The sequence below is a fragment of the Aspergillus stella-maris genome, assembly GCF_047715825.1.
Source record: "Aspergillus stella-maris strain CBS 113639 unplaced genomic scaffold BDV14scaffold_1, whole genome shotgun sequence".
Classification (NCBI taxonomy): Eukaryota; Fungi; Ascomycota; class Eurotiomycetes; order Eurotiales; family Aspergillaceae; genus Aspergillus; species Aspergillus stella-maris.
The window spans coordinates 395,143-421,037 of NW_027396795.1; the positions used below are offsets into that span (position 1 = coordinate 395,143).

A 25,895-nucleotide genomic window follows, 5' to 3' on the forward strand; every position below is an offset into this window, starting at 1 on the left:
GTGAATGCCGTTCATTCAGGCGAGACTATTATCAAAACATACGCTGCTGTGACATGCCAGCCTTACTCTACAAGATCTTGTTCAGCCGCGTTTAGTGAGACGCCGCGTGATAGGTCACGACTAGTTTGTGCTAATCAAGACGAATCAGTCTTATACAGCAGACCCCCTTGCGGTTAGGGTAGGTATAACGTTTGGACGAAAACAGGTAGGGTCGGTCCCTGAATGTAACCACTCTCGCACTGCGAACTGCTGGAATGCCCTTTAGCAGAGTTGGCGACCAGTATGGGAATGATATGCTATCGGGATTATGAGCGTCGGGTATCTCACATCAGCCGACACAGGCCATCGGACTCAACTCAGCGGCCGAGCGACAAGGGGCTGCGCAGCTGACGCCCTTTGACAGTGGTTGAATTTGCCGTCAGCGAGTACAAATCTCATTCTTGGGCTCTCAGTGTTCAGCAGCAGTTATTGACGCAGTGGCGGCAGATATTACAGAGTTGGAAGATTTCGGGCTCGATCTATGATTCTTCAGAATAATACCAAAAACATGGTCTGCGATGGGACGATCCTTCGGAGTAGATACGGTGTCCGGCCGAGTCCATACGCCGAGGGCTCCAAGGATCCAATCGCAACGTGGCAGCCGATTGCCTTAGCACAGGGCGCGAATACGTATCAATCGGGTGGTTCAAAGGTTTCTAGCCTTCTAGCCATTGATAAGACTCGGGGTTCAAGGATGCCAAGGAATAATACAGCTTAGCTGTTTTATGTTGATTACGTCGAGAAAGAGCACGAGTCTAAGATCGTGACCTTTGAAACAGCATCGTGGTGCTCCACCTGATCTCAAAGATGCTGCTCCGTTTTAATATATCGCGAAGAACGAACTGGTTTGATCCGTCGATCTGGGTTTCAAAGGAGATTCTCGATCGATCCTTGAATTCTGTCAGTGCTCACACTCGGCGTCGAGCCCGATTGCAACACCTGAAGATTGAGTTTGTCGAACGCGCCGGGGACTGTCTCCAACTTGTGAAACACTCCTGCCTGCACTGCCTTTGCTGACCATGAGAGAAACACGATAGAACGCGAGTCGTAAGGACGTATCGGAGTGAATCGTGCCTGTGCCTTGCAGGTTCGTGGACGCAGGTCGCCCGGTCGGACGGTCTGCGCTTTCTTCGCTTGGCCAATCGAAAAGCCCCAAAAGTGCACGGATCACTGTGGGTGAGGGTTTCACACTAACCGCTTCCGGTAGGTCAATACCTGCTCCAAAGCTTGCTGTACGGGGCCTTACAGAGTACGCCTTGCGCCAGGCGGGGGCAAAGAATGGATAGTAGAGCACGGTCAGGTCGGTGGCAGGAACATCAAAGAGTAAGTACCTTGCTGTTGAGTAGGGGCAGTTGTCGAGACTCAAGAGGTCATCCTCGACCAGAGCACGAGCGACTGCACCACCTCCACCCCTGACGCAGCCTGTCAGTCTCCAGGTACACAGCCAATGACAAGGCAGCGGGTGCGGGTACCTGGATTCAACCTGAAAAGCAACAAAACCGGCTCTGGCGGAATTATTTGGGGGGGGGAGGTATCGAAATCAAGAATAGAGCGACCGACTGGGCGCGACCGTCAGAGACCCGTGGAACTCGAGTCTCGTAGAGCGTCACTCCCTGAACCCCTAACAGCAACGCTCCTCGTGTGAAAGGTGGGTAGAAACCAGCCTGCGGGAACCATAGAGCATGGCTTGCTTTTGGCCCCTGGCGTCCCAGGCTTTCTCGTCGTTTTCCCTCCACCGCAAACCCGCAGCTTGAGTAGAGGGCGCGCGCCTGTGTCACTTATCCGCCATTATCTGAAACCGTTCTGGAACAAGTCTAGGTCACGCTGCGTTCTCTTTCTGACTGCTCACGCGGGGCATATAGTTTCTCAGTAGTTTGTGGGCTATTATTGCCTGTGTTGCTCGATTAGGAAGCTAGTGATTGAAGTTGTAACACATCAGGGTGTTAGACTTGGGGAGAGTTCATCAGATGGCTCGGGCGGCATGGGCGCAAAGACGATTTCGTCAAAGTCGACCGTTGGTCCGCGAGGCTTGGGGGATAGCCAATTGATCGGTGGCCGCCGCCTGCGAAGCCAGCCATCCGATGATCCGATGAACTGGTTGGTGGATATCCACGCGCTGACATGGAACAGGGTTAACCTAACGATGCGAGGTGAGCCTTGAGCGTGAGGTCCCTGGCTTCAACAGGAATAGCCCATCCATCGGGCAGCATACTGAGTAAGGAGATGCAGCTGAAGCAGGGGCCACAGCGGCGCCATTGGATGGAGTGCGTTGTCTAGCAAGGAAGCAGCCAGACTTAGTAGGAGGAACTGTATGAGGCACTGTAGTTCAGTAGTATTATAGTTGAAGAGAGGATCTGAAGATAGTGACAGTGCTATAGAACTTTCTCTTGAAGATCTCCAAGAAGTTCAACAAGAACAGACTTCCAGGTTGTTGACTGAGGCAGTGAGGCCCGCTGTTTAGCTTACGAATACCTGCATTACCATACCATACACCACCACACTAAACTATCCCAGGCTTAGTGAACCCCAGACTAACCTGTTAGGACTTAGGCTCTAGTGCTCTCCAGCATCTCCTGAGCGTCCTGAGTCCTGAACAGGAACTGAGACGACCAAGTGGACGCACCCGCTTACCACAGTCACCACCACGAGCTGCCGGTCTGGCCTTCGCCCTCCACTCCGCTCTCTCTCCTCCTTTCTCTTCTTCTCTCTCTCTTCCTGTCTCTCCATCCCATCTTTTCCATCGTTGCTGTTTTTCCTTTTCACAGTCATTCATTTGATCCATTCTTTTTATTTACTTTCGCTATACTGTCTCGTCCGTTCCACTCTTTAACGGTCGATTCTGCCCACTCATTTCGCGTACCCAGGACGGTGTGATCGCTCATTATTGTCACCCTCACCATTCTCGCTAGTAAGCCAGACATACAGACACTCAGACGAACAGTCAACCCAAGCTCATCGTTATCAACTCGATGATCTATTGATTTCAAGTCTACCGAACACTCCCTCCACGGTCGCGAAGAGCCAATCATTCTCTTCATCACAAACAGCTGCCTAGGTCAGCTTGGTCTTTTTTGACACTTTATATACCTTCAACGCCTCTGCGACGCGCTCACCGGTCAGCTTTGCGTCTGGGTATCTGTCTCCCAGCCAAAGCGCATCCATTCTTTTATATCCGCACTGATTCTCTCGCGCTTGACGCTGCTGGGGGATATTTCAGACCATCCATCCAACTACTGACTGTCGGCCGGATCGTCATCTCAACTCTTCTCTCCCTCGACCAGTTTTTTGACCCTGGTCGTATCTCCTTTTTGCTACCGCTATACACTTCGCTCAATCCCTGCAAACATGTCTTCGACAGACACTCCCGACCCGTCGACCGTGTCGACTTCCAAGACCGCGGCTGCCAACGCAACTACTTCCCCCTCCTCGGCTGCCTCGACCCCTTCCCCATCCACTTCTAGTGCCACAACCGCTCTCTCGACCTCAGCTCGGCGCCCGCAGCGGAAAAGTACCCTCACTCAACAGCAAAAGAACAACAAGCGCCAACGGGCGACGCAGGACCAGCTAGTTCTTCTCGAGGTGGAATTCAACAAGAACCCCACCCCCACGGCTGCCACACGAGAGAGGATTGCCCAGGAAATCAACATGACTGAGCGTTCCGTACAAATTTGGTTCCAGAACAGGTTAGTTGCTTGCAATTCGATCTCGTCAGTGTGCTAACAAGGATTTAGGCGCGCAAAGATCAAGATGCTCGCCAAAAAGAGCATTGAGACTGGCGAGGGTTGCGATTCGATCCCCGAGTCGATGCGTCAGTATCTAGCCATGCAGTTTGACCCCAGCAAACCTGGTGCGCGAGACCCATTTGGCCGTACTGGCGGATATGGAGCCAATGGTGCATATCCCAGTGAACCTACTACCTCTGGCAAAGTTGGTATGTACAGCTCAAGAACTTTGTCGCTGCTTATTTGCTAATCATCTTAGTAATTCACCATTTCACCTGTCGATCCCTAACCATTGGAAGCTGGAGACGCATTGGACAGAATGCGATGGACTTGGTTGTTTTCTATTCTCCCGAGAAGGCTTGCATGACCTACTACATCAACAATGATGCGGCTGGATACAAGATCGAGTACCCTTTCTCCTACATCAAGAACATCACCTTGGAGTCTGGTGACCAAACCCCGCAGCCCAACGGTGCGCCCGCACGGCCTTCCGGTCTGGTTGTTGAGTTGAACCGCCCACCCCTCTTCTACATGGACTCCTCCAACTCTGGTGGTTTCTACCAGTGTGGCGACTTCACCGAGGACCAGCAGGCTAGCTCGATTATGATTCACCGTCTCGGAGGACACCCTAAGGTCCTGAGTGTTCAGCTCGCGAAATTGGTGTCGCTGGAGTCCTTCCAAAACCGCCTTGCTTACGGCAACTACCCAGCCAACGCACCAATGTCTCCGCCTTTCATTCAACGTCCCGCCTCTCAGCCCAACCAATTCGCTGCCCCGTTCATGGGCATGTACGCAGAGAACCCGGCTGTCATGAACCTCCAGGCCGCGCGGGGTCACAAGCGTCAACGAAGTCGCTCCGTCCCTGTTGCTGTTGACTTTTCTCAGTTGACAGCGCCAATGACGCCGTTCACGATTCCACCGCCTCCCCAGTTCAACCAGGCAGATTCTGGCATCTACGCCCCGATCCCTCAGTCGGCTCACTCGCTTGCTGCAAACCTCCGCATCGACACTTCGTCCGGCTATGGTTTCGACCCGCGTTCACACCCCATGTCGGCTACCACAACCGCGTCTCCTTCTGACTTTGCCAGCCCTGCCCTCTTTAGCGCGGGGCCTCACGGCGATTCTACCCCAGTGGCGGGCATGGGAACCCAGTTCACATTGCCGTTTGTCTCGCCCGCTGTTGATTCGAGCGTAGCCACTCAGGCCGCTTCCCCGTACTCGAACGTCAGCCATGTTGATCCCATGATCGCCAATCACTCGCCTCCTCTGGCGAATATGTCGCATACATCTCAAGACATGTATGGCGTGGGAAGCGAACACCAGTCCAACTACACAGAGGAGGGCATGCCTATGGGCGGAATGTACAAGCACATGAACTTTTCGGTGCCTACGTCCATGGGTCTTGAGAACAACACCTTTGAGATGCCCATGCACTCCATGTCTGAACACAACTCTCCCGCCATTCATGGCGATTATCAGGGCTTGATGGAGAACGTCGACCCTAATTCTTTGGCTCATAGCTCATGAGCCACCAATCGGCGCAATCCATGACTTGTCCCTGACCCTGGCCATCTGGCTTTGCCTGTCGAATCGTTCCTGAAACATTGGAACCCCAAAATTCCTCGCGTCCCGGATTTGTCCGGCGAGCATCATCTATTGAGCACCTCCATGAATAGTGGAAACATTGGGTAGCTGCTAATACTTCGTTTTACAGCGAAGAGGGATATATCGCTTTTAATTTGGTATATATTCCGAGCATCTTTTAACATTTTCTTTGTATTAATACTCTTCTCCTGCGCGGCTGGTCCTTTGCGATTTTTCAAGCCGACTTTCTGTTGGCACTTTTTTCCTTGTTTCTCTGCCTTTTTGCCTTTTGACTTTCTTCTAACCTGCCCTGACCTTTATGTCTTTTTTTTACTCTTCATTTTTTTTATTTTCTTCTATTTGTTTATTTTGATATACCTGGTCGGGGCAACTAACGCGGTTATGCAAGAAAGTCGGACTAAGATGGTGATTCCCTTTTGCTTTTCTGGTCGGCGGGATAGGATTGTTTGCATATTCCCTTTGTGATGGTTTGTGATTTGAGTCTTGAGTTTCGATCTGCATTTCCTCTGTATTGGCTTGTTTATAAGTATGCTTTACAGGAGCCGAAATTCTCCTGCGACGATTGAGGTTAGTACGGTTAATCTACAGATTCACTCACATTTCGTCTATTGTCTATAATGAATAAGTACAACGTACATGGGTATCAATGCTGTAGTCTACTGGTCTGAAGCTCTCGGCCTCGGCGCCTTGAACCCCCTCGACTCCCTCAAATACCGCTCAACCCAAACCTCCATCTTCTCAAGCACATTCCTCTTCCCCTGCGTAACCTCCTCCCCAACCCCATCCCGAAGCCAAACACTCCAAGACCCCATCTCCTTGGCCATAAGCACATCCGTCCCCAACCTATCCCCAACAACCGCAATCTCATCCGCGCGCTGCGTGACACCCCGCTCCCGAAACCAATCCAACACTTCCTTTCCGCAGAATGGCTTCTTCTCAACACTGTTGACCTTTCCATTTTCCGATTCCGTAGCCACCGGTAATCTGAAAACAGGAATGTTCAGCCCCGCTAACCGCTCTTCAATCTCCACCGCTTCATCCTCGTACCGCGGATGCGACCCCGCGCGATTCGACACAATGAGGATCGAATTCGGCGCTGTGGATAAATTAAACGGAGACGTGGGACTCGTGCGAAGAGCATGTAGATGCGCGTAGATCTTCGAGGGAAAAGTGGTTGACTTTGCAGGGCAGAGCGTGTTGTCCTTGTCGAGGACGAGCGCGCGAATTGTTATCCGCGGTTTATCTTGCGGTGAGGGTTCTTTTTCGGAGCTTGGTTGTGGTTGAGGTGATGATGGTGGATACTGCGCTTCGAGCAGAGGGCCGATTTGCTCGGGGATATGCGTGAATGTCGGGACTGTGAGGTGTGGGAGGAATTGAGAGGGTGATGAGAGGAGGGTTTGGACTGCGAGGTTGAAGGCGCGGAGGTTGGTGTTTGGTGGGTTCATTTTGCCTTCCTTGTAAACATTTAATTGCTGAGAGACACGCTCGGTGGGTGTAAGGTAGAGGGAGACGAAGGGTGTGGCCTCTTTAGACCATGGCCAGAAGTAAAGAACAGCGGAGGTTGCAGTAAGGTAACAAGTGAGGTGAGCTGATAGCAGTAGATCTCCAGAGTCTTGGCAAAAACTCCAACGGACCAAATCCTCCTCCGCCATCAGACTTCCGCGCGACAACCTCGACTTCCACACCACATCGCCCTCATTATTGTCCACCTACGGAGCTCAATACTAGCTCCTTATCCCTGTCGATACTCTCTCTTTTTGCGCACCGTCATATATCGTCAGAATGGGCAAGTTAACGAGCACGATCGGTATCCCGATCAAGCTTCTCAACGAAGCGCAGGTACGCCGCAACCGTCCTACAGCGATGGAGTAAAGCGAGAGACGAAGCAAAGTCACTGACAAGCTTTAGGGCCATGTCGTTACCCTCGAAATCACCTCCGGCGTCGTCTACCGCGGAAAGCTCCTTGAGGGTGCGTTGTCCCTCTCGCTCCGCTCTTCCACACATGTACCCACGATTATCAGCGCAGACGTAGCTAACATCTAGCAGCGGAGGACAACATGAACGTCCAACTTAAGGATATCACGGTCACAGCGCGCGACGGCCGCGTCTCCCACCTCGACCAGGTCTACATCCGTGGCTCGCACGTGCGGTTCTTCATTGTGCCTGACATGCTGCGGTACGATCCTCCCTTTACTTTTCGGTATATGCCCGAAACTGAAACTAATTTTATGTTCTTGTTACAGAAATGCTCCCATGTTCCGCTCAAGAGGACAGCGCGGCAGAGGTGTTGGTCTTGCCCGTGGTAAGGCGACGGTGCAGAGGGCGCGGGGACAGAGAAGAGGGTAGATACGAGTGTTGAGATTAAGTGAGAGGGATTTGAATGAATAAATCTGGTCTTGTCGGCGTTGGTCTTCTTTTTACTAGTTTTTCGAATGGTATCATGGTTGAGGGGAAAGATAAAACAATACTAAGGCAATTTGATGGGCTTGACTGTCAACCATACAGCTAAGCTACTTTGACTATAAACACATTCCTTGATCCATTGGAATCCATGAAATTGTTCAAATTCGCTTTCGTTGTTTCCTGGTCATTATCAGGCTCTTATGATGACTAGTAAATAATTGGTGACTCGGAGCTCAAGCATCAACTCCGCCACCTCTCCGCATCAACCACAAAATTCCCCAAACCACCAACCAACTTTCCTCAATTCTCACCTCCCTGCACAACACCTCTCTCTCTACCAGTCCACGATCTACGCAACTAATGAACAAAACTTTCGAGGATCCACCACAACAATGACATCCGCACCCTCCAAACCAAGGGACAAAAAACCTCAAGCAATCCGCAACTCCCGCCGCCTCCTCATCCTCTCCCCCTCCACACACGCCCAGTCGCTCATCCCCTCGCTCCTAAAACAACTCACAGGCCACGGTCCCTCAGAGACACAGCTCCAGACGGCGAGTTTTGCAGGCTACACGACGCATCCGCCGCTACGCATCGAGAATCGGTATTATACCGCCGAAGTACCGGTTTGGGTTGATGAAGTTCCGTTTGGGGATAAAGCTAAGGGGGAGGGTAAGAAGGATGAAGTGAGCGCGGAGGCAGATCCTGAAAAGTCGAAGCCTACAGATGAGGTCAAGAAAGAAGAGGAGGATCCCTCGGCACAATGGTCCCGCGAGTTCTCGAGCGGCGAAGCGCAGGTTGTTCGGGATGCCATCGGTGCCGTGATGATCTCTATTCGAAATCCACAGCCTAGTTCGGTACCGGATGTGCCTGGGTCGCAACCCGTCGACGACGAAGATACCGAGGAGGTACGCACACTCAAGTCCTTCGTGAAGGCCGTCGGTACTGTGCGCGGATTAATCGAGGAAGAACGGGGTGAGATAGGTTCTGTTCCTGGACTGCTGGTTTTAGGAGGAGATGGGAAGAAAAAGGAAGAGAAGAAGGAGAAGAAAAAGACTGGTGGAAGTGGTGAGGATGATCTGGATCTAGGTCTGGATGATACAGATCTAGGCGGCGATGGACTTGATGCGCCTTTCTCGATTGGCTGGTGGGAAGACCAGCTTTGTGAGATTGGGCTCATTGGGTTTGAGGTTCTTGAGTGGGATGGGAGTTCGGAACCGAGCGGAAAGGAAGAGAGAAATCAGTATGGAGGTGCGTTTGTCTCCTGCCTCACCGAAAGATTACAATGATCAAGCTACTAACAAACCCATCGCAGAACTCCAAGGCATACCCCGCGTAAAAGAGCTCCTCGAAACGCACGAATGGTCTGGAGCTCCCGACGAAGACGAAGAAGACATCACCGGCCTCCCCTCCGACGACGATGAACTCGAGCGCGAGCTCCTGGGCATGGATACCTCACCCAGCGGCTTCAACCGCGAAGTCGACCAGCTACAGCGCGAGATGGTCGGGCTGCGCTTCGCAATTGAGAAAGGTGGTGGGAGCGGCACTGGCACTGGCACTGGCACCGGTGACTTCAACTCTGCGGATGAAGCAGAAGGAGACGAAGAGCTGCGCGTTGATGCTGTCGAGGCACTGCTTACGCGGATGCGCGCTATAAAAGGTCTGAGTCTCCGTGATTTGTTATGATGTTTGATATTTTGTTTTGGGTTTGTTAGGTGCTAACAGACCTGGATTTGCAGATATGAGTGCTGAGTTGCCGGAGCAAGATAGGAAGAGGTTTGCGGCGAAGGCGGTTAGGGATATTATGAAGGAGATCTAGTTTCATTTGGTGTGGTCTGATCTAGTTTGAGCAGCATTTCTCATTTCTTTCATCTAACGTTATTATGAACTTGGTATCGCGGTGCGATATCTCTTTCGGATATGCGCATTATGCACCTCTCATACGAATACTCCTGATATAGATCTTTTATACAACGTCGTTCTTGCCTGCCTCGCATATACAGCATCCTAACCTTCTGTCGCCTACTGAGTCTTCTTGACCTCCTTGGCAGCAGTCTTGCGCCTCTGCTTGATCATGTGCGTGTACATCACATACGAGCCTACAATAACTCTAGTCAGTAACCTTCTTCAACCGCGAGACAAACCCAAGGAGAAACATACCAGGAACATAAATAACCAAAACAGCCACGATCCCCCAATACGCAAGCGGCAGCGTCTTCGCCGCAGGGGCCAAAGCCTTGTAAGAGAGCGCACACTCGCTGCTGATTCCAACAGGGTAAAGAATGTAGAAAGTGTTGTACCTGCAAGTCAACCAAATTAGCATTCATCCTCAACCTCTCCCTCCAAAAACATTGAAAGGGCAAAACAAACCTCAACCACTGCCACCAAGAAGGAACAGTCTCAACGCCTCCATTAACCTGCATAGTAAAGAACCCATATCTGATAACCTCCGTAATCCCCCAAGCCAACAAACATCCCAAGTAAGCCAGCTCCGCAATCTGATCACCGCCGCCTACCAAGCCAAAAAGTTTGCCTGATCCAATCAAGTCGCCCTGGAACGGGTACAGCACGGCCCAGACGACGAAAATCCGACTAGCGACTTGCATTGCGGTTGTGATGACGGGGGCGCGCACGATTCCGATCAGACTGTGGAGAATCTCCAACAGGGCGAGAGATTGCGTTACTTGCAGGAGGGGAGAATAGGTATCGGCGAAAACAGCGGGGATGTCGAATGAAGTTGAGCCGGAGGAGACGAATTGATTGATGAGATGGCGGACTGTGCGGATTGTGAGGATCGTCCAGCAGAAGAAGTTTGCGGCGTTGTAAAAGAGGAGGTATTGGCGGGTTAGGCCAGAGGGGCCTTTAGTAGCTGGTTTTGAGGAGGCCATTGTGGTGGTTTGCCGGAGATTCAGGTGAGAAGTAGAAGGTGAAGAGAGGGGGATGGAGAAGAGAGAAGTTGTTGAGAGCAGATCTCAGCTCGGTCTTGCGGTTGAGGAAACACGTGGGCTTGGAGGCTTGGCGTTGTTTTTGGCTGGGGTAAAATAGTATATAGGGAGGTACACTTTGATTGAAAGGGAAGAGACCTGAAATTGAAGCTAATTTTGGTGCTTATATACAGAGACATTCTACAATATTTACTCTACAAAACTACGACGAAGCGTTCAGCGACCTGGAGCTTGAAGCTCTGGGCAGCTGGGAGCTTTGCGCAACGGCTGTGATTGGCTCGGTAACCAGTTCCAGCAATAACGGCGCCCCGTACCTTTAGATGTCTTGTACAAAGTACGATTTCTTATGGTCAATTCTCGAAGATAAGATGATCGATAGGCGGTTCAAATTAACTTCTTCGGTACTCTTGCATAGATTTGAGTGCAGTTCGAAGATTCGGGGAGATCCGAAGCCACATCGAAAGGGCTATCAGAACCAGGCCGCAGTCCGTTTCTTCAGGAGTAGTAAAACAGTGATAGTCTACAGTAATTTCACCATAAATCTAGGCGGGTATGTAGTATATAATTAATTCTTCATTAAGTTAACTATCTTGTACTTGTCGAGCATACTCGAGGATTTTTCCCCTTCGATTAATCATGGCGCGGAATGCGCGGCTTTACCGAAGCTGGTAATCGTTGATGTATTCTATAATGCACTTCATTAAGCTTCTCCAATGTGGGCTCTGAAACCCGGCAAGGCGCCGTGAGCCTCGTGAAATTGATGGTGCTTGGGCTCTGAAGATCCACTCAGAGCACGGTCGTTAAGTTATTTTTGTACAGAGTACGGCCGAAATTGTATATGGCACAACTTAAGCTCTCAGCTGTGATGAAAGTCAGTAGACGCCAAACCGTTGACACCCACGGTGTAGGAATGACTCGGCTATATCGGAACAAATTCGGGCTCCACAGACTCCTGTCTCAGGCAGACGGCTCGTAGCCTCATGGAGTCATGGTCCATGGTGCTGCTGGGATGACCGCAGATAGTAACCGCCGAGGTGTGGCTCGATTCGCTTGATTCGAGGCTAAACTTTTCACCCGAGAATGCCCTACCACGATCAAGGAAATCGTGGCGGGGTCGTAGCATCCTCACCGCATCTCACGCTGGATTTCTCAATTGCGAGGGGGAGGCCCCGTGAACAGCTGACAGCCTAGAATGAGACCGCGGGATTTGAAATAGTCCGTAATTCGACGAACCTCATGCAGCTTGATGTCACATTTGGTGGACCACATCAGCCCCGAGCCCTGAGATCTGCTTTGGGCGCGGTACTCCTTATGGGCGGGATGAGCACCCGAGCCAACTGCAATCGTATCAGCTAAGTCGCATGGTCCACCTGGTAGCAATTGGCGATTGAGGATGTCGAAATAAAGTTGATATGGCGAAGCTGGCGTTCAGTTAGCATGATCAAGATTTGACATTGAGGCGTCCACGGTGCCCAGGTGAAAGTTGATAAGAGACTGATGAAAGCAGCACAAGTCAATCTAGAGAAGCGTGTTCTGGTCCTTCTGGAAGGCCCAAGCTTTGCGGGCTTGGCTTCAGCCCCCATTTGTCAGTCCGGCCCCACTATGATGCCATGGTCGAGATGACGTCCTCTGATAGGGTGCTGCGCCCTTACTCCCTCCAGTTCATGGTCGCTTCTGTCAACCCCACGACAGACTGGACTCAGGAGACCTACCGAAGTCACCCCGAAATCCGCATGCAACCTGACTGCATGAGATAGATTCCTTCGAGTCTTAAGACTCACCTTTTAGAGGTCGATGTTTGGGAGTTCTTGGTAGACTTTGACAATTTAGAAACCCCGCACGGTCTCATACGGGGTATGACGAAATAGCAACGGCTAACGTTTTTTCAACCAACAGTTGGCCGTTGTCGACGAGAATTGAACGGTCCCTTGGGGGCTAGACCGTTCGCAATGATGCTGTGACCGGTGGCAGACGACAGGGTCCAGCTTAGCGAGGCGCTTTTTTTTTCTTCTCTCAGACAGGAGGCTGGGTGCGCACTGTGATTTGTGACAGTCGAATAAAGACGGGGTCTGTTCTGGGGCTGGGGCGGACAAACGGGGGAGTAAATCCCTTTATAACCACAAATTCGACAGCTTCCAGAAGGGGAGAGAGTGACGAAAGTGAAACACGACAGAGGAAGGTTTCCACGTGTTTGGAAGTTGGGAGTTCATAAATTGCGAGATTGTCAGGTGGTAATGTGCCGGTGGATCGCCGACGTCAGAGTGCGGCCGATGACCTCAGCGTGCATGCCAGTCCGCACACTTGACAAGGTTGTCAGCCTGCGATGGTGATAAATAGCGGGCGTCTCTGTGAGTGCGATACGCTGCTTGGTTGTTGGCCACGGTCTATTTATCCTACCAGTTCTTTTGGTCTTGTCAATATTAAGGTTGTCTGTTCATCTGATGTAGTAAGAGATGAGGCTGCCCTGGGTGACCTCATCCGGTGCCCCACACGACCGCGGGATTTCAGATTTTCTCGAAGGCTGCGAGTCCGTGATTTGGGATGAAGGAATAAGGGTGGCCGGCCACGGTCAAGCGCCGTGGTGAGGCAGATGTGCCTGCTAAAAGCAACGACCCGCTCTTTTGGCAATAATAATTGTTAAGACAGGTCTGTAAGGTAGACAGTAGTAGTGTATAAGATTATGAGCAAAGTAGTGCCTATCGGCGTCCGGCCAACCCACTTGGTTCCCCTTCAGTTTCTCCTTGTCCCCTCCATTTTCCATTTTTCTGGTTCCCAACCTCCAAGGGGAAGATAAATTTGAAAAAAAGACTTGTCCCGCGGACCTCACTGACACTTCCATTTACCTTGCACTCGATCCTCCCCCGCCAATCTTATACCCCGGCCACTCGCGTCCAGCCATTCTATCATCATCAGGTGGGAGTTTTCTTCTTTCTGACTCTGACTTTGATTACATACTCTGTTTCTGGTTCATAGCTTTACCTTTACCCCTCCTTCCCATTATTCCCTACATCTCCCTCCTCTGGTCATATTATCAGTGTACTAGAGTATCCATCTCCCTCCCTACCTACTATCTCCTTCTCTTCCCCTCCCCATCTCACCTCCCTCCTACCCCTTTCTGTCGGTACCCTCAAGCCACACCCCCCGCCAATCGATCTCCATCTCTCCTTGCCATCCATAACACCGGCTGATCATCAACCGGGTTAATTTGTATCCCTCTTGCTTGTCCGTCTTCCCTCGTAATAGCCTTATTGCGTAGGGCAGGCACTTATATACCGCCAACCTTGCCTTCTGTAATCTCGCCGTGAGCTCATGGAACAGCAAACTGACATGCATTTGAATCAGCAGACGCGCTTAGTAACTCCAGTATTCCTGCCCTTCGGGTGACTTCTTGTCTTTGGGGGAGTATCTGAGATACCGTGGCCTTTCCTCGCCACCCCATCACCAACCCAGTCCATCACCAAGCAGTCCATCAGCGCAGTCAGCATAACCACACCTTTCCATAATGGCGTCGTCTTCATCAACTACTACCACCAAGCCCACTACTGAGCCTACCAAGGCCAAGGAGGAGCCTGAGCCGGTTCGTGACATGCCTCCTCAAGTCGCAGTAACTTCAAACTAATATCTCAGCAGGCCAAGCCAACAACCCTCGCAGAGATGTCCGAACACATTGACTCGGCCACATTCGAGCAGATCCTTGAAATGGACGAGGAAGGCGAGCATGATTTCAGTCAGAGCATTGTTTACGGCTTTTTCGACCAGGCCAAGACCACTTTCGATAACATGGACACCGCTCTGTAAGGCCTTCGTCTCCGTTCAATCGTGCTCATCGAAGATAAATGCTAATATCAAACAGGAAGGAGAAGAAGCTTAGTGAACTCTCCTCGCTGGGACATTTCCTTAAGGGATCATCTGCCACCATCGGTCTGACCAAGGTCAAGGACGCGTGCGAGAAGATTCAGCACTACGGCGCAGGCAAGGACGAGTCGGGTACCACGGACGAGCCTGATGAGGAGAAATCTCTCAAGAAGATCGGAGAGACCATCGAGACAGCTAAGAAAGATTACGAAGAGGTAGAAGCTTTCTTCCGGAGATACTTTGGTGAAGAGGAGCCGCCTGCCGAGAAGAAGGAAGAGAAGAAGGATTCCTAGATGGAGAGACTGGAAGGACGCGGTAGAAGCAGGAGGTTGTACTACTGTTCGTTAACTGGATATACCACGAGGGTGGCAGTGGACCACAGTCACCACACCACGCCCTCACCCTTACACAATGCTCGCATACCATTTGCAACTCAGGTCAATGAAATCGAATTCGAAATTCTCACAAGGTACGATCACGCGCGCAACAGACTCGAAGACCCTGTTTGTCTCAGGCTGTGGCCATGTGCCCCCAATCTCTGAATAGTCGCTTTGAGTGCCCGTCGTTAGAATTGTATGAACCATGGATTACCATAATTTTGAGGTAGATATTAGGCCTTGTCTTGCTCTTACCTGCCAGACTTATGAATGATGATGATGATGATGATGATGACATGTGAGCCATATACAGTACACTTGGTAGCAGAGTATCAACAAGAGTAATTTCAAGGAAATCGCTATATGGGATGCCAGTCACTTGGCGTAAACAGAGCAGGATCGACAGATCAAACCATAGCAGCATCTATTTATGAACGAAATCCCCGAGGCTGCGGCCTTTTCGCATGTTCCTGGTGGCACAGGCCGGGGGTGGACGGGGTCGCTTAAGTACTGTGCAACTCGAGCTCCTTCTTGCCTCACCTCACTTCACCTCACCATCCTTCTTCCACCTCCCTTTCTCCCACAACCCTCCTCGCTCCTGCAGCCTTGAGGTAGCTCAGCGTTCATTATGCAATTGGACGCCTCGTCGTTTCATCTGAGCTCTCGCCAATTACTTCCTCTCCTTTTTCTCCCGGCCGGCTTATCCAAACGAACTCATCAGCTCGCTTTCCTTCCGTCGATACCGTTCCCTTGGACTGCATCATCACAGGAGAACATTTTGACCCCTCACCACTAGCGTTTGTCGCCGACTTGTCCATCTGCGGCATCACCCCGACGGAGCCGACAAAGGGGCTTTTTTCCTTGCTTTCGAAAATCACGACCAGTCCGTGCGTGGTGAAATGGTAACACAGCAGACGCTCAAGCGGGAGGCGATCGACAGGGATTCCGAGTAGTTTGCTGCCAACAATCAGCTCTACTTGCAATCGTATGTTCGGTCTTCGTCCTTATATACAAGAAATGATAGAGTGGCAAGGTACCTGGCCAAGATACGTGCATTGTGCTCTTCCAAGCCAGGCACCAAGATTAATCCTGGTCCAAAAGGGTGTAGGTTTGCTCTTACCACTTCTATAGGCATGTAGCGGATAGTGACAGGGCAGATGGCAATCCTCAACGGCTCATGTCGGCCCCCCGGCTGATTACGCTTGAGAGCTCGTCCATTTCCCAACCTACTAGGCATGTTTAATCTTCTCGAGGTTCTGATTAGACCAGAGCTCTATGGTACCTGACTCATCGCCTACGCCATGCTTGCTCACTTCAAAAGTCGGCGTCAAAAGTCGCAGGGCAGAGCAGGGCAGTGCAGATCCGGACAGGGGGTGACAACAACGGCGCTGCATGCATGCATCCCCAGTCACAAACGAACAAGCTTCCCTTTCCCGCCCTCGAAATCAAACTCAATCCATACTGGAGGTGCATTGCGTTGCGTCGCCCTGACCGAATTGCCGTTGCGACTGCCTCATCTCAATTCCCATTTGATGCTCACCCAGGCAGGACTACATCCTCAAGGGTCGAAAACAAACCGTTCATGAATTTATGACTCGTTAACACTGGACGAGATCAGTCCACCCCCTATGGAGCCACTTTTTTGTTTCCCATATCGCTACATTCGAGGCCGTTTGTACGACGCTTCTTTGCCGCTTTGGACATAGGCACCATCCCGGCGCATGTCTTGACTGGTCGTGTGTTCCTTTCAATCAACTTGGTGGGTGTATTTAAGTTTGACGATGGATGGCTTTCTTTAACTCGGACAATGCTGTCGTTCATCCTTGCTGTGAACAGTCGACGCTATCTACTACCTAAATCCAGCCACTGAAAAGGGTTATAGACAGTCACATATCATCCCTCCTCTACCTACCTTGCTTCACCATAGCACAGTACACCAGTCCTACAGACAATGCCTCCGGTAGGACCCCGCGCCTCGAAGGAGGAATTCATGGCAGCCCTTGGCCTCAACACCCACAATCCTCAACATGAACAGTTCTACCGGGCTATGCGGGTACGTAACATGGTCATCGTCCTTCTCATGCATTCCCTTTCTTCTTGAAGCCTTGTGGTTCCGGACTAATAGAAAGCTCAGGACGAGACAATTTTGGTCTACAACCATCTCAATACCTCCCCTGCGAACCTTCTAGACACTCTCCCTACCAAAGATACGAAGCCGCCGTACTTCTGGCATCACATCAAGCCCGAGCGCCAGCAATGGGCAATTCGCGAGATAGCACGCAACGCAAGCCCGCGCACGCGACACCTTTTCGCTTCGGGTGAGACAAACGGCGAGTACGGGCCGAATTGGGTCGCCGGTTGGCTGCTCTACAGTGTGTTTCGGAGTCGGGATGTACGGAACAATCGGAACAGAAGAAGAGGAGATGAGGGTCAAGGTAAGTCTTTATTGGGTTGCAAGTAGAAGTTGATCAAACTGTATATGCTAATGAGATTTGTTGAACAGGACCAGCGACGGGTGCAGTACAATCGTCGTCGAAGCCGATGCCACCAAGTGACCCCGGTCAGCCGAAGAAGGAATACTATGATCCAGTGCGGAACGGTTAGATGCGATTGGAACTGATTGGATTGGGTTGAGACCGACTTTCAAATTTGTTTCGCGTGGGACTGGGCATAGCATGCATGGCGTAGGGCACGCGGCGAATGGCTTAACTTTGATCTTGATTTGGCTTTCTGGCATCCAATGCTTATTTTGACTCTTGCTCTCTACTTTGTTTTCATCATCTTCTTGTTTGCTTCTTGGGTTTTATATGTTTAGTACCCAACCTAGAATGCACGCGAAATGTATCCTTGATCCCAGCCGATGATGGCTACACTAGCAGTCCTTCAGTCCTCCCCTCATCCAAGCAACAACAACCACGCACAGAGACGGTAAAGAACAAGTTCAGCGGCACCTCCGCGCAGTGATACTGATGTGCCAATTAACCCTCATCGTAATGGATGAGAGGGAAAAAAAAAAAGGATAACATACAACAGTAGGGATTCGCATGTGGTCACCCACCATACTACTAACCTACCGGCGTGTGGCTTAAGTACGGCTGAGCGGACGGGAAGCCCTGTTCTCCACACCCTGTGGTCGTATGTACTAGACTTCTCACAAGGAGAGTTCATATAGTGCAATTCAATAGAGTACAGTATACAAACACAATTGCCACCTGCAAGCCATTAAGCTTACTCTGATGCCGCCGAGTCCTTTAGTTGTAGACCAAGAAGAAAAAAAAGCGAATGGTGATAGTAGTCGCAATGAACATTGCAATGTTCCGGCTATACAGGAAGGAACGAACCCCATAAGGAAAGAGCGATTCAGAACGACGGCTTGACTAAAAGAAGGGAAGGAGCGGCTCTCTGTCAGTATAAAAGGAAGGCGCGACCTTCGCCGTCCATATGGCGAAGGAACGAACATGCGAGTATATAAGGAAGGTGCGGATGCGCGTTGACAAGGAACGACCGGCGACGAGGGTAGGAAGGAAGGCGCGACCCTCATGAATTACTTTGGGAATGAACGCCGCCATGAGCTTGTCGGGAAAGGGCGACCGTCCTGTTTTGGATGACGAAGGAAGGAGCGAGCACTGGGTTGAGATATGGAAGGTGCGATCCAGGTATGGAAGCTTTTGGTGTCTTTATATATATATACACATAATATTGTACACTAATGCTCGGGCTTATTTGGTACTCACATTGTTCCCGTGTGCGTAGTACCAAATGCTGTTTATATTATAGAAGCCAGGGGATCACATCAAGCTATCACCACACACTGGCAAATGTCACCCCGGACCCGCAAAATTAGTATACAGTGCGAGCCCAGTGACTGAGTATGCTCTGCGTCCTCTGACATGATCCTCTGACATGGCGGGCACAGAAGATGACAACGAGACTTAGGATGAGCCGGATGCCAACTGGTCAAATATTCTCTGAGATAAATTGTGAGAACCACTTTGACAGGGCAGAATCAACACAACGAGGTTGCCCGAACCAGCTCATCGAATGTCAGGTTTTTCGAAGAAGCAAAACTCGCTCATTGGAATAAATCTCACAAAATATTGTGCCAGATCGTTCACCCCATGCCAAACATGGCATGCTTCGCGGCCTGGAAGGCGTGCATAGAGTAGGCCCTTAAATTCCGGATCTCTCACTCTTGGAAGGGCTTCACGTGGAATGTTGACCTGATCGGGGTCAAACCTGACCTCCATCGCAAGCAAGGTGCCGTCGACTGCGGTTCGCTGGTCGGCAACAAAGTATGGGGTGGGAAAGCCGGCCTCGTACACCTCACATAAGGCTTCCCAGAAGCCCCCTATTTCCGGACTCGAGGTGTCCTGGCCTCTGGTTGTGAAGGGTATCATGCGGTAATCCTTGGCCATCCCATTATCGTTCTCCCCTCGAGTCTCGATCTCGCGCATGATATCCTTTATTTGTGCATCACTGAATATTCCCTCGGGGTAGAATATCAGTACGATAGCTGCGTTCGGGTTGAGGTATCCTGAACTGCCCAATAATAGTGATACCCAGTAAAAAGGTTGCTCAGAATCTTGGAGGATTTCGACCTGCGGAGGGGGAAGTTGATGAATTTCTCTCTCCTCCACCTCTCCCTGTAGCCCGTGAGTCTGATGCGTAGGTGCCAGCAAATGCCAAACCATAGGCTCAATGGCGGTTCGCGACACAAACATAGAGCCACCAGTTCCTTGATGGACTGACGCAAAGGGAGATGTCTCGAGTTTGGATGCTGCTTCCGAAAGTCCATTTTCCGGATCAATTGGCGCTAGAAGGAAGATTGCTGGTTGTATCCCTCGCCCACCTATCATTTTTTGGTATCGCTCCACGTCTAACCGGTCAGCAACTCGATCATAATTCCAAGGAACTAGATGCACTTTCACTCCTTTTGAAGCTTCGAAGGGAAAATTGGCGCAAGCCTGTTTTAAGAAGGACTCGGAATCCAAAACCAAGACTGAGCAGTCGGAGTGACTCTCGTCGTTTTCGTGACTGTCGCGACTGCCGTGGCTGCCTTCGCTGTGAGCTTCGCTAGTGGTATTTTCATCATTGCTATCGTTATGCTGATTCTTCTTCTCTTCGTACGTCTTCCCCAACGTCTTCCGCAGCTCCTCAAGATACCTATCCACCTGCCGTTGAATGATATCTTGCATGGCCTGTATCTCATCTTCGGCCGCTGGGAAGAGAAGGAAAACGTTCAAATTCTGACGTTGGATCGGGGCCGTGAACCCTAATATCTCCTCGGGGTCATCATATAGACAGTCAACAACCTGACGTACAAGCTCCGCTGGTAGTGGTGTGGTTCTCAAGAGTGCTTCACCCATGTTCATCTTGAGCTCGTCGCGCCCTGTCAGGGAGCCATTATTGGGCGCAAAAATTGCTCTGCTGGGGTCATGGACTTCCAGGCCCCGGTGGAAGAGATCTCTGTATGAGTTGCCCGTGCTCCGACTGATGGTTTCACGTATATCGGGGACTTGTCCATGGCGTTCTAGGAGGATCTCCATGCTCTTCGCCTTGCCAATGGTGTGCCGTTTAGCGAAGACGCGAAAATTAGTCGATTCTTCAGCACCACTCCCATGCCCAAGAGCTCCGAAGTGGACAACGAACAGAGGCGCACAGACTGAAGGGTCATCAAATTCGTGTAAGGTCAATTCTGCCTGGTGAATTTCACCCCTAAGCTGGTGTCTGGTATAGCCATCAGCGATAAACAATAGATCATACCCAGCCTTATGAGCCTGAGTAGCAACACTGTAGACATTGGCTTTGCTGTCCCTGTACCCGCGTCTCAGAGCATGTTTATCTTCGTCTCTGGAGGGCTGCATTAAAATCGAGTTGTGAGGGCGCCATAGTTGGATTAGCGCAGTTGGCCCTTGCCCGTTCTCGTCCTTGACAGACTGTTGAAGAAATCTCGCAATCTTAGTTTCTTCCCCAACCGTCAGATCTGTTAGGCAGACGAGAAGGACAGGGTGCTGGTCTGCTGAAGGAGCTGGAGGTAGAGGATAAGAGAGCTTTTCGTAATCGCGATTCGCGTTCATTGCCATTTCGTAAAGAAGGCGGTAAACTGGATAAAGGGAAATAATGCGCAAGAAAGGCGTTTAAAATGGTAATCTGTAGGGCTCAAAGAGCGAGATGATGAACGAGAGTGTGTTGATCAGGGTATGTTGTGGGACGAAGTAAGCATTGAGTTTCAACAGAAGACGCTAATTGGAGCGTTGTGGGGAACTTAGAAGAAACAAAGTAGAAACAGACTGTTGAAGAATAGTTGAGGCATATCTGAGGAATGTCGATGGAAAGGGGAAGGGTTGGGGGAGGAGAGCGAAGGGGAAAGAAACAAGAGAAGAGCGAGAGAGTTTTGAGGTGCAGTTCTGCGCGCGGTCAACTAATTCCCACCGACACCACTTTATAAAGGCTAGACAACGCCGCCAATGCTTTCAAGTCTCAAATGAAATTCAAAAGTGATGGACATATGTACAAGTGGCCCACCAAATTCTACTATATACAATCTAATCATAGAATACAAAGGAAAGAAAAGAAAATGTGCCCAGAAGCCTCATGGGGAGGCCCTCAATCATTCGATCCATCCTTCTCGTCTGAGCTTTGGTCCTTGCGCTTCTGCTGGTCTCGTTCTTTCTTCAAAGCTTGAACGACTCGCTCATCGCGCTCATCGTGCTTCTCGTCCCACTCCGTATCATAGTCAGACGAGATAGTCTTGATCTCTCTTCGCAGCGCATTTCCCTCAAAGATCAAGTTCTCCCAGAGCTGGAGATCCACCCCTCTTAGCTGGTAGAGTTTCTTCTGGCGTGCGTTGATAGTAAAGTCGAGAGCTGAACGGTAGGAGATCTCACGGTTGTGGTACAAGAACCAAAGGTAACCACCCATAAGTGTCGACAAACTGGCCAGGTACGTAATCGGCTCCATGGTATCCCAGCCCAAGCTAGTTCCGAACGTGAGTTTGTAAACAAGCAACCACCAGGAGGCGAGGACACCAAAACCACCAAGAGCCACACGCTGAGCACCTCGATGAGCCAATTGGTCACACTCGTTCTTGATATCTGCGATCTGCTTGATTCGGTCCGAGATCTTTCTCAGCCGCATGCGAAGGTAATGCGTCCGCTCATTGAACGAGGGAACAGTGATCTTGATTTGATCCAGTCCTAATGGAGCACCTTCAATAGCAACAATAAACTCTCCCGCACGTGCGGCATCTCGAATAAAGTCACCAATTTCCGTAGCATGCGACCACCGCACATACCGCTGCTCAGAGTCACTGTTGGATTGCGGCTTCTGCAAGGAGCTGTAAGTGTCCATTTCCTCATCGGGTGGCTCTGATGTCTCCGGATTGCCCTTGTCATCCGCAACCGCAACCTCTTCCACTTCCATTTCCTGCGACGAGTCGACATTGTGCTTAGTGTTCTTGCTGCGTGCTTTTCGTGGGTGAATTGGACGGTTTTCATATTGGAATGCAATGAAGGATACTCCTGGTTGCCTCTGGTGTCCATCTTTTTCGTCTTTGATTGGAGGTAACTCGGCCTGGATCAACTGCTCCAGGTATGACAACGGTTGTTGAGAGTGCGTAAGGATAGCGATGGTTTCCACATCTGAGTAAGTCAATATCTTCCTTGAGCCTGGTGGTTGACTATAGCATACCTCGAGGATGATCAGTCGGTAGTGGAATTAGTAGCTTCAGTAGTCTCGATGGTGTAGTCAACAGTTTTCCTGTTCAGTATAAGCTTCCATTACGTATCAGCCGGTCGACCCCATCAACACATACCTCTCTGAGCAGACTGGCCAAAAGCATCTCTGGGCCATGTCTCCCGCCGCAACCTCTCTTGTCTTTCCTCCTCTACCTCCTCAGTTCCAGACTTAAGATATGCACCCGATTGCGTCGATTGCTTCCTCGAATCGGTCGAGAACAATTGTCGATGGAAACCGGTACCCAGCACGGACGGTCCGAATGGCCCCTCAGCACCAGCTATTGTCTTCCCAGCACCCAGTGTCCCAGCGCGAACCCCTTGACTCCACGCCTGGCTCTGACATCCAGCCAGCAGATGTGTTCGACGTACGCCGGCGGCGAACCCTGGACTCTGAAAGGGCGAAGCTCGCAGGCATTGCAGTGGCAATTGTCCTCCACCAGCTCGGATCTCACGCGTTATGATAGAGGCATTCTGGCCTCGAAACGCCGCTTGCATTTCTCGAGTTTTCCGAAAGGCAACCTGCTGGGTATCCTCGTCGTGCGAAAGTTGTCACGCGGATAAGTACTCCGTGCTTATCGTAGCGCCGAGTCGCGGTAGGTAGGTAGGTAGTATGCGGGGAAAGAAGGAGCGTAATCCAATCGTCTCTCTTTCACAAAAGTAACAAGAATAAAAGTCGCTCAAAGCAATTTAGATGATCAAGTCTATCGCACAAAGATTTCAATTCTGTTTTTCAGGAATCATGATACATGGCCACGCACTGTGTTGTTCCCTGATTGCATCAAGGGTGATGTCATCTTTAGCACATCACGTGACCGAGAATCAACGGTCTGGACGCTGGCCCGTTGTTCTAATTTGGTTCACTGCCGCTATTGGAGGATTGTATGGTTTCTATGGGGCTGGTTATGCCTGAGGAGTTTCTACTTTGGCCTGATGTACGGTGTGTAGCCTGCCATCTTGCACTGATGTTCAGGATTAGTCTATGACTGTACTTTGTAGTTCTGGGGCTTTAGAGTTAAACAGGAATTATATCCTCTGAAACATGTCATTGAAGAGATAGATAGATATATAGAAAACAGTCTCGCGATGAGAAACACTTCGATCTATAGTTGGCTAATCATGATTCAGTCAGTCATGTCATAAGTTCGTGGTCATAAGTCGTTAAGTGGCGTTGGTCGTTAGTATATAAGAAGTCAATCGCTTGTATTTTGCAGAATTTTCGTCACTCTTGTCGTAGTCGCCGTGAGTTTCGCAAGTCTTTCTGTCTTTGTCATAATCGTGTCGTGTGGGAGCTTTCCTTTCCAGCGTTAGGGCGAGCGTTGGGCTGCAGAGCCCAAAGTCTGGATCCGGAATCTCCTGGCCTTTCAGCAGTCCGCGCCTAAACGCCCCTCGCAAACGCAAACGCCCTCGCATGCGAATGCGGGTGTGCATGTCCATGAGAATGGGCATAGTCATACCCCTGCCCCCTCATCCCCACCCTCTCAGCATCATAACTCTCCGGACTACTTCCCCCAGACCGACTCCCATAGCTCCCCTCACTATTAGAGATATCGCTCAACCCCGCAACATCATCCGGGTACCGACTGCTGCGCGAGCGGCGGCCCTTTCCAATGGCAACGGGGATGCCCTGCACTACGCCGCCGTGGTCGTGGCCGGCCGGGTACTTGCCGTCATTGACGGAGAAGTTGCGGCAGATGAGGTATGCGCGCATTGCGGCGTTTTCGCGCGCGAGCGTCTCGGAGGCGCAGATTGTGTCGGTTTGGTATTCGCGGTTGTTGACGCGGACTATGCATGTGTAGCCTGGCGCGGAAGCGTTGGAGTTGGAGCTGGAGCTGCCACTGCTGCTGCTGCTGCTGCTGCTGCTCCCGCTCCCGCTGCCGGCGCTGGCGTAGGATTCGTAGAGCGGCTCTGGCCAGTGGCGGCGGCGGCAGAGACCTGTGGATACTTGTGGTTAGCTAGCTGGCTAGGCATTGGATGTTGAATGTGAGATTTGAAGTGGTGATTGGGGTTTGGGGCGCCAATGGTAGTGCTTTTCTGGCGACGTAGCAAATCATATCTACTGTATGTAGATAGGAAGGAATTGACCGGTTCCGTTTCTTGTATATTCCAACGGTGCCAATTGAAGACTTGCAGGGGTTTCAGACTTCTGACAGGCAACAAACAGCACTTGAAAGCATGGCGCAGGACCCAGAAGAGCCTGATTGGGGTAAATTTCGACGGCGAGGCAACGAACGATCTGGGACAAAAATAAAAGGACTACATACTTGCAAGGTAAAGAACATAGTACATCTTGAAGTAAGGCAGGTGCCCAATGGGTAGCGTGGTGTACGACGAGGTTAGGACAGTATTCGCTGCCTCGAATTTTCTTGTTACTGCACGAGATCCCGGCAAGCACTCAAGGTGTACTGAAGCGAGCCCTAGATTAACGGATGTTTGTTTGATGCCCAACGGCCACGTTTCTCTGCTGCAACAATTCGGAGATCCACGACAGGGGAGATGAGTCGAGAAGGCTTAGGATAAACAAGTTGAGACAAAGAGGTGGGAATCCACAGGGCATTTGAAGCTAGCGATAGCCCTAGGGAGACAGCAGCAGTAGTATACCCTGCACTCGCAGAAGACGAGAGGGAAAAAGAAAAAGGACGGCGAAGGCCATCCTGTTAGCTAGGTATAATCAGCTCAAATAAACCAGGTGGGGTCCATAAAGCAGCGGGCAGATGTCAAGGGCAGTAAAAAGAAGCACAAAAATAATATCGAAGGCGGAAAGGTAAAAGAAAAATGAAGAAAAAAAAATAATAAAATGGATTGGAAAGTAACGGCCTCCAACCGGCGCAATGCGCTTCTCCACCAAGTCGGTGGACAGAGAAGAGGACGAGGAGGATCTAATGGTCCAGTGCGGTCCTAAAGTTCCCTAGCCTCAATCGCCTCGCTTTCTTTCTGTTTGGAGGTTGAAACTGTGATGTGCTGGCATGGCTTGTAGCCAGTGATTCAGCATGAAAGATCAGGATGTCCTGACCCATCTGCCACGGTGTAATTTGCCGCTGATCTAGGCGGCGAAGATTGACACGGTGCTCAGGATTTCCGGCCAAACCGGCCATCTCGGCCTTTGAGGACCCATGCGAGGTGAGTACCGGTTCCCAGGTTGTGAGCCATTATGGAATGTCCTTGATTTATTCCTCTTGTTGGGATTTCTGTGATGGCGACTGTGTGGGAGTAAGA

At 50.8% G+C, this 25,895-nt stretch overlaps 9 protein-coding genes across 9 annotated transcripts; 5 read left to right on the forward strand and 4 right to left on the reverse strand.

Moving 5' to 3' along the window:
• Positions 1–3,231: 3,231 nt before the first annotated feature.
• On the forward strand, positions 3,232–5,655 carry BDV14DRAFT_2016 (uncharacterized protein). The gene is made up of 3 exons (XM_073773798.1): positions 3,232–3,722; positions 3,771–3,970; positions 4,021–5,655. The coding sequence occupies exons 1-3, from the start codon at positions 3,385–3,387 to the stop codon at positions 5,286–5,288; spliced, it is 1,806 nt and encodes a 601-aa protein (XP_073633731.1). The 5' UTR covers positions 3,232–3,384; the 3' UTR covers positions 5,289–5,655.
• Positions 5,656–6,022: 367 nt separating this feature from the next.
• On the reverse strand, positions 6,023–6,811 carry BDV14DRAFT_194560 (phosphatidylglycerophosphatase; the record flags this gene model as incomplete). The annotated part of the gene is made up of 1 exon (XM_073771952.1): positions 6,023–6,811. The coding sequence occupies one exon, from the start codon at positions 6,809–6,811 to the stop codon at positions 6,023–6,025; it is 789 nt and encodes a 262-aa protein (XP_073633732.1).
• Positions 6,812–6,967: 156 nt separating this feature from the next.
• BDV14DRAFT_2055 (putative small nuclear ribonucleoprotein SmD3) lies at positions 6,968–7,773 on the forward strand. The gene is made up of 4 exons (XM_073774745.1): positions 6,968–7,205; positions 7,275–7,335; positions 7,413–7,542; positions 7,610–7,773. The coding sequence occupies exons 1-4, from the start codon at positions 7,149–7,151 to the stop codon at positions 7,710–7,712; spliced, it is 351 nt and encodes a 116-aa protein (XP_073633733.1). The 5' UTR covers positions 6,968–7,148; the 3' UTR covers positions 7,713–7,773.
• Positions 7,774–8,161: 388 nt separating this feature from the next.
• On the forward strand, positions 8,162–9,588 carry BDV14DRAFT_194562 (adaptin-binding domain-containing protein; the record flags this gene model as incomplete). The annotated part of the gene is made up of 3 exons (XM_073771953.1): positions 8,162–9,020; positions 9,085–9,441; positions 9,509–9,588. 3 exons carry the CDS (start codon positions 8,162–8,164, stop codon positions 9,586–9,588), a joined length of 1,296 nt encoding a protein of 431 aa, XP_073633734.1.
• On the reverse strand, positions 9,425–10,853 carry BDV14DRAFT_2058 (protein tyrosine phosphatase-like domain-containing protein). Its single transcript, XM_073774801.1, has 3 exons — positions 10,140–10,853; positions 9,930–10,069; positions 9,425–9,868 (listed from the first exon to the last, which is right to left on the reverse strand). Exons 1-3 carry the CDS (start codon positions 10,655–10,657, stop codon positions 9,792–9,794), a joined length of 735 nt encoding a protein of 244 aa, XP_073633735.1. The 5' UTR covers positions 10,658–10,853; the 3' UTR covers positions 9,425–9,791.
• A 3,247-nt stretch (positions 10,854–14,100) lies between these two features.
• BDV14DRAFT_2112 (Hpt domain-containing protein) lies at positions 14,101–14,918 on the forward strand. The gene is made up of 3 exons (XM_073776043.1): positions 14,101–14,191; positions 14,345–14,508; positions 14,586–14,918. The coding sequence occupies exons 2-3, from the start codon at positions 14,369–14,371 to the stop codon at positions 14,860–14,862; spliced, it is 417 nt and encodes a 138-aa protein (XP_073633736.1). The 5' UTR covers positions 14,101–14,191; positions 14,345–14,368; the 3' UTR covers positions 14,863–14,918.
• A 1,979-nt stretch (positions 14,919–16,897) lies between these two features.
• BDV14DRAFT_194565 (uncharacterized protein) lies at positions 16,898–17,550 on the forward strand (the record flags this gene model as incomplete). Its single annotated transcript, XM_073771954.1, has 3 exons — positions 16,898–16,999; positions 17,081–17,381; positions 17,450–17,550. 3 exons carry the CDS (start codon positions 16,898–16,900, stop codon positions 17,548–17,550), a joined length of 504 nt encoding a protein of 167 aa, XP_073633737.1.
• A 1,289-nt stretch (positions 17,551–18,839) lies between these two features.
• BDV14DRAFT_2234 (uncharacterized protein) lies at positions 18,840–21,315 on the reverse strand. Its single transcript, XM_073776317.1, has one exon. The coding sequence runs from the start codon at positions 21,027–21,029 to the stop codon at positions 18,981–18,983; it is 2,049 nt and encodes a 682-aa protein (XP_073633738.1). The 5' UTR covers positions 21,030–21,315; the 3' UTR covers positions 18,840–18,980.
• Position 21,316: 1 nt separating this feature from the next.
• On the reverse strand, positions 21,317–23,433 carry BDV14DRAFT_2237 (uncharacterized protein). Its single transcript, XM_073776318.1, has 3 exons — positions 22,760–23,433; positions 22,636–22,704; positions 21,317–22,586 (listed from the first exon to the last, which is right to left on the reverse strand). The coding sequence occupies exons 1-3, from the start codon at positions 23,175–23,177 to the stop codon at positions 21,553–21,555; spliced, it is 1,521 nt and encodes a 506-aa protein (XP_073633739.1). The 5' UTR covers positions 23,178–23,433; the 3' UTR covers positions 21,317–21,552.
• Positions 23,434–25,895: the final 2,462 nt, after the last annotated feature.

Bases quoted from the DNA above. Each gene is read 5' to 3' on its own strand.
- BDV14DRAFT_2234 (XM_073776317.1), bottom strand. From the start codon at position 21,029: ATGGCAATGAACGCGAATCGCGATTACGAAAAGCTCTCTTATCCTCTA.
- BDV14DRAFT_2016 (XM_073773798.1), top strand. From the start codon at position 3,385: ATGTCTTCGACAGACACTCCCGACCCGTCGACCGTGTCGACTTCCAAG. The intron at 3,723-3,770 runs GTTAGTTGCTTG...ACAAGGATTTAG, and splicing joins CAAATTTGGTTCCAGAACAG to GCGCGCAAAGATCAAGATGC. The intron at 3,971-4,020 runs GTATGTACAGCT...TAATCATCTTAG, and splicing joins TACTACCTCTGGCAAAGTTG to TAATTCACCATTTCACCTGT.
- BDV14DRAFT_2055 (XM_073774745.1), top strand. From the start codon at position 7,149: ATGGGCAAGTTAACGAGCACGATCGGTATCCCGATCAAGCTTCTCAAC. The intron at 7,206-7,274 runs GTACGCCGCAAC...GACAAGCTTTAG, and splicing joins AGCTTCTCAACGAAGCGCAG to GGCCATGTCGTTACCCTCGA. The intron at 7,543-7,609 runs GTACGATCCTCC...TTCTTGTTACAG, and splicing joins ATTGTGCCTGACATGCTGCG to AAATGCTCCCATGTTCCGCT.
- BDV14DRAFT_2058 (XM_073774801.1), bottom strand. From the start codon at position 10,657: ATGGCCTCCTCAAAACCAGCTACTAAAGGCCCCTCTGGCCTAACCCGC. The intron at 10,070-10,139 runs GTTTGTTTTGCC...GTTGACTTGCAG, and splicing joins TCTTGGTGGCAGTGGTTGAG to GTACAACACTTTCTACATTC. The intron at 9,869-9,929 runs GTATGTTTCTCC...GAGTTATTGTAG, and splicing joins TTTGGTTATTTATGTTCCTG to GCTCGTATGTGATGTACACG.
- BDV14DRAFT_2112 (XM_073776043.1), top strand. From the start codon at position 14,369: ATGTCCGAACACATTGACTCGGCCACATTCGAGCAGATCCTTGAAATG. The intron at 14,509-14,585 runs GTAAGGCCTTCG...GAAGAAGCTTAG, and splicing joins GATAACATGGACACCGCTCT to TGAACTCTCCTCGCTGGGAC.
- BDV14DRAFT_2237 (XM_073776318.1), bottom strand. From the start codon at position 23,177: ATGCAAGCGGCGTTTCGAGGCCAGAATGCCTCTATCATAACGCGTGAG. The intron at 22,705-22,759 runs GTATGTGTTGAT...TATACTGAACAG, and splicing joins TGGCCAGTCTGCTCAGAGAG to GAAAACTGTTGACTACACCA. The intron at 22,587-22,635 runs GTATGCTATAGT...TGACTTACTCAG, and splicing joins ACCGACTGATCATCCTCGAG to ATGTGGAAACCATCGCTATC.